This window comes from Mus musculus, chromosome Y (genome assembly GCF_000001635.26).
Source record: "Mus musculus strain C57BL/6J chromosome Y, GRCm38.p6 C57BL/6J".
NCBI classification, from domain to species: Eukaryota; Metazoa; Chordata; class Mammalia; order Rodentia; family Muridae; genus Mus; species Mus musculus.
In genome coordinates this window covers 28,438,730-28,444,674 of record NC_000087.7, presented here as the reverse complement: position 1 = coordinate 28,444,674, position 5,945 = coordinate 28,438,730, and the positions used below count along the sequence as shown (strand labels likewise).

Here is a 5,945-nt window from a genome sequence, read left to right as displayed (position 1 = left end):
GCACTGTTCACAGCCTGCGTTGCAACTTTCATCTTCCTTTGATGTTCTTTCTACCATAGTCCATCTCTTCCAACAAAGTGTTCACTAAAAGCATGTCATGTCACACGTATTAATTTTTAGAACAAAACAAATTTTATTGACAAAGATACTGAGGTTGTCAAAGACCCATAGGTACCCAACACAGGAAAACAAACATTTTTTTTCAATCCTATAAGTTTACATTTCTGTACTTTGTGATTTTTTTCAATTTAAGTGATATTTGACACCAGAGTATAGACATAGATATGGAGGTCACCGAGAAATTTGATAAAGTACACAGTAGGATTGGCTAGAACTTTGTAAACAACCTTTCCGAACTTTTTGGATCCATCATCTCTGGTGTACTGCACCCAGGAACCTATTAAGAAGTCATTGTCATCACCTGATCTCGCCTCAGCCAGAGGGGTCTCTGGAATGATGTGGAGGTTACCTTCCTTGTAGTCATCCAGGAGCTGATAGACGTAGAGGACCGGATCCTTCTTGTAGGAAATGTAAAAATAGTCCTGTAAGAATGGCACCTGGGCTAGCACCATCCCACTCCAGTTGTCCTCAGAGCCATCTTTCCCCTCAAATTTGTGTTGTACCTCTCTGCCAACCAGTGCGCCTGCGAGGTGGACATCCCTCACCTGAGGAAAAACTACTTTGTGAGGCAAGACCTTAAGATTTAAAATCCTCTCATCGCTGTGGAGCTCCTGTCCGTAGACACTGTCAATTCCGTCATACTTCACCAAATAAAGAGAAGGGTTTGTTGGCAGTTGACCTAGAATGATGGCCTTCCAATGGGTGACAGGCTCATTACCTTCCTTCCACCCGTGAGAAATTCTGCAGCCAACAATATTCCCCAGGGCCTGGGAAGAAGGCTTCCTCCTACTCTTCTTCTTGAGTGATGTCATGCTCAGACTCTTCAGAGGTATTGTCTTCTACCTGGCTGTAGACCTGTTGTGCTAGATCACACTGTCTAAGTGGCTTCCATTCTCTTCAAATATCATACTTGCCCATTGCCTGGGACTGAAGATCTTGCCCGTTTACGCCAGACACAATGCTGTTGCCTCTGTCATATATATGAATTCCTGATGGGCAATGGTTATGGGTTGGGAGTGAATGCTGGACCAAGACTCTTCTCTACGAGAACTTCTGAGCATGTGAAGAAGACTATGCTAAACAGATTTGAGCTCCTAAAATTAATTTTATAAAAATAAGAAGTTAATAAGTCAGCCATGGTGGTACACGCATTTAATCCCAGAACTCAGAAGGCAAGGACAGGCAGATTTCTAAATTAGAGACCAGCCTGGTCTACAAAGTGAGTTCCAGGGCAGTCAGTGCTATAGAGAGGAACCCTGTCTCAACAACAAACAACAACAACAACATCAAGTAAAAGAAAACAAACGAAAATCAAACGAAAAACAAACAAAACAGAAATACAAACAAAAAATAACAAAACAAACAATCAAATGGAGAAGTTAATAGGAAGTGGTAGTGACCCATAACTTTAATCATAGTACTCAAGAGGCAGAGTGAGGCAGACCTTAGTGAGAGAAAGACAAGTCTGGTCTACACAGTGAGTTTCCTGACAGCCAAATCTAAACATACAGAAACTCAAATAAAATTAACCAAGCAAGCAAACAAACAAACAAAGAAACAAGGGAAACAAGGAAATAAAAATAGTGTAATTAACAAGTAATTCTCTAGAGCTCAGAATAACATACTCAGATCAACATTTATTTCTTCAGACCTGAGTAAATTTGTCTCTGATGAGGATCCTCTCCTTGAATTTCTATGTCAATTTAGGTGGTGCTATGACAATTACCCCCAATGATCAAGAAGAAGAGAAAAAAAAAAAGGCCAGAGGGGTCACCATGATTCTCTTGTACGCGTAAGCTCTGAGCTAAGTTCTTGCATTCACAAATATCTTCCCAGGGACACAGCACACCACTGTCCTTCTTTATTGTTTCTCCTGACCCAGCTTCAGAATTATTCGATGAAGCCATTGCATCACTGAACTCAAGAACAACTCAAAAAGTCGAGGCAATATCAGCCTTTTAGAACTAATAACTTCTAACATGCACATGGACAAACAGGAGCTTTGGCATTTTAGTGGAATTGTGATCTAGATATGGTTAGCAAGGATAATAAATTCAGGAGATAAACTAACCTAGACCATTCATCTCCCTTGCTAATAAACATGGGGAAAGTAGAATGTACAGTAACTCACTGTAGGAGAGAAAATTTTTAGCTTTCTGTAGCTATGAGGGTCCCAATTATTTCATAAATGTACTTACCCATAGAAAAATATCCTAGTCGTCAAGATCTCCTGATAGAGACCAGGCACCAAAAGCCTGTGGGAAAAAATGACCTGGCTTTGACACACCACTGTGAAGATAGTGAACTCACCTTGAATGGATTCTAGCGCCTCCAAGTGGAATAGATGCGCAACCTCCAGCCAGTGCTCTGTGACATCACCCTAGTTCAGCTTACATCATAGAACCCCTCTCAGGCTGGTTCCTTCCCTAGTTACACTCAGAAACATTCAGCATCTCAAATTTACCTTTTCATATGGCCTCCTAGAAATAATAAATGAAATCTCAACTGAAAGGCCTGATGATATGAGTAATATTCTGCCAAAGAATTACACCCTTGCATGGTTTTTATTGTTTGGTTGTTGAATTTTTATTTATTTGTTTGGTTTGTGTTTTGTTTTGTTTCATTTTTGTTTTTATTTTCATTCTGAGAAAGTCTTCGGTTTCTGCCTTGACAACATCCATGGTGGTTATTTTTCATGTTCCAACCTTTCCCTTGGTTATCTTTAAGCTGTGCTTCTTATCATAAATATTGCCAGATTCTTTGAGGCAGCACACTGGATAGCACACCAATTTTCACTTTATGAAAACCCACAGTTAGAGGAGGACTATTTTTATGCAAACAAACCTGGAATTTGACAGGGATAAATGACATGTATTGAAACCAATGGCAATCATGAATTATGGATTCTTTGGAAAGTAAGAGGACAACATAGATCTTGGGCATGCTTACAAAGTTGTGATAAAATTAAAAAAAAACCTGATATCTCCCAGTCATATTTTAAAGGTTTTTAAAATTTACCAGCACTTCTGATTATAAGTAATTTCATAGATTAAATGCAGTAAAACAGGATGAAATAGATGAGGTAATTTTAGTTTTGAAATATGTGTAGACAGAATACTGGACACAGGTATGTATAAAATTTACTTACAAATTAGAGGACACTTTAATTGTTCATGGCACATAGATCTTCAGTTCTTCAAAAAAAATCCTTTTCAGTACCTTCCACGGTCCCCACCGTACCCTGTACATCATCTTCATAGGATATGACACTATCCATAGAGAGCTAGATCCTTCAACAACAGTCATCAAAAAAAAATCATTCCTTAAGGTGTGGCCACAGGCCAATGTGATGGAGGATCTTTATCTGAGATTCTATCTTCCCAGGTTGATTTAAGTTCACAAAAAAAAAAAATCTAAGAAGGACCACTACATATCCATATCATCAATATTGATTGCCTCACTGTATGAAACATACGTGCTATGGAGTGATTTAAGATGTCAACTACTGGATGAATGCCTTAAAAATGAGACACAGAAGGAGAGAGAGAGAGAGAGAGAGAGAGAGAGAGAGAGAGAGAGAAATATATTTCTCATCTATGTGTATTAGTGCAGCGCTTTGTTTTCAAAAAATGGATGGAATGGTTAAATACTATATATTAGGTTAGACAAGTAAAACTCAAAATGACTATTGTAAAAATATAAATTTAATAAGGGACATTAAAAAATAGGAGGTATTTTGGAAGAGTAAGCGCAGCAGGAGGGGGGAGATCTGATAGCAATGGAGGATAGTGGGGAGGATGAAGATGGTAAAAGGACACTGTAAACCTGTGCAAAGGGTCACAGAAAAGGCCTGCGACTTGTACACTTAAAAAAAAACACTGGTATAAAGTAACAGAGTCCAAATAATATTTTGATTAATTTGGGGATTATAGCTTCAAGACACTAAAAAATATATTTGTATTTTTCAACTCACTTGTGGTTCTTGCTATGTTGAACATGATATGGGTGACAGGATATGGTAAGGTGCTTCAAAGTTTGTGTATCATTTATCATCAAATGCACATGTCACTCAGTGAGCTGCAAGGCTATCACAGGGAAGGAGGTATCTAAAGATCTTAAGTGTACATGACGTAGGGAGAATAATGCCCCCACACTACTATAGATGTTGAAATAATCACATGTTTTTCCCAAAAATAATTTTCTGAAGATTAATCCCCAGGTGTGAATTTTAAATAACTGCCCTAAAGTCTGGATTTAAGATTCCTTGAGAATCTTCCAAAACAAAAGGAAATGAAGAATCTTGGTGCTGTAATTGGAGAAACAAGAGAAAAGCAAACAAGAATTCATCACATAAAAACAGACAGAAGAAGTAGGAATAAAGACATATTTAGGCAAGATGAATAGTGAAGTAGAGATTAGAGCAAGCAGAAAGGACTGAGGAGATAGCTCACTGCTTAGGCCCACTGATTGCTTTTGCACAGGACCAGGGTTCAATTTCTAACACCCACATGGTTGTTCACAACCACCTGCAATTCTAGTTCTAGACGATCTGATGACCTCTTTGGACAACACACACACACGCACACACACATATACTCACCCACAGAGAAAAAAAATCTTTTAGAAAACAATTATACAAACAAAAAGGAGTCAAGTATAGTTTTATTCCCCTTTAATACCAGCACTCAGAATCAGGCTAAACTCTGTAAGTTGAATGACTGCCTAGCTAATAGGTGTGTTTTCAGAATTTTATTTTTCTCTTCTTTTTCTTTTTTTTCTTTTTCTTTTTTTTTTTTTTTTTTTTTTGTATTTTAGGACTATTTCAGTATTTGTTTAAAGATTCTAGATTTTTTTTTCTTTTGATTTACTTTTTCTAATGTTTTAGGCTTTTTTCGGGCTTTTTAGTATTTTACAGTTTTCAGGTTTTTTTTTTTTAGAGGGGGGGGTGTGCGGGAGGGTAAAGCCCTTTGTGTTATTTAGAGTTTTAGGGTTTTAATGGTTTTAAATTTGGTAGGTTTTTTGTCCTTATAAGTTTTTTGTTTGCTTGTTTGTTTGTTTGTTTTGGGTAGGGTTGAGGTTTATTTTTATTTTATTTATTTATTTATTTATTCATTTATTTATTTATTTATTTAAGGTATTTCAGGGTTTTAGGGCTTTTTAGTGTTTATAAATAATTTTAGGATAATTGTAGTTTTTTGTGTGATTTTGTTCTTCTTGTTGTTGTGTTTTGTTTTGTTTTTGTTTCTTTTTATACTTTTAGTGTTTTATAGGGTTTTAGGATTTTGTAAGGGTTTTTTGTTTTCTTGTGTGTGTGTTTGCTTTTTTTTATAGGCTTAGGATTATTTTTTTATCTTAGGATTTTAGTTAATGTTTCAGGGTTTTGTAGGTATTTTGGGGGAGGGTAGGATTGATTTTATAGTCTCAGGATTTTACTTAGGGTTTCAGGGTATTGTAGGTTTTTTGTTGTTGTTGTTTGTTTGTTTGTATGTTTGTTTTTTTGTTTTGCTTTTTAAAGCGGGTTTTCAAGGATTTTATTTTGAGTTTCAGAGTTTTGATGTGTTTTTAGAACTTTTTAAAGGAACATTTTTTTAGGGTTTTACAGTTCTTGTGGGTCTTTTTACTGTTGTTGAGTGAGTTGCCAGGTCACTGCATTGCAATGTAAGCCTGGTCCCAGCAACTTTTCTCATAACACTTGTACAGTACTGCTTTTCAACTTGGCTTTGTTACAAGGTTTAATGAGTGTCTTGGTCTGAATAAGACAACCTCACGTAGGCTTATATGCTTGACTGCTTGATTCCCTGGTTAATGGAAGTGTTTGGGAAGGA

The 5,945-nt window shown here is 36.8% G+C and overlaps 1 protein-coding gene across 1 annotated transcript; it reads right to left on the bottom strand.

Annotated features, from left to right (window-relative positions):
* Positions 1–248: 248 nt before the first annotated feature.
* Positions 249–932, bottom strand: Gm21642 (predicted gene, 21642). The gene has a single exon (XM_017318725.2). It carries the CDS (start codon positions 930–932, stop codon positions 249–251), a length of 684 nt encoding a protein of 227 aa, XP_017174214.1.
* Between the last annotated feature and the right edge of the window lie 5,013 nt (positions 933–5,945).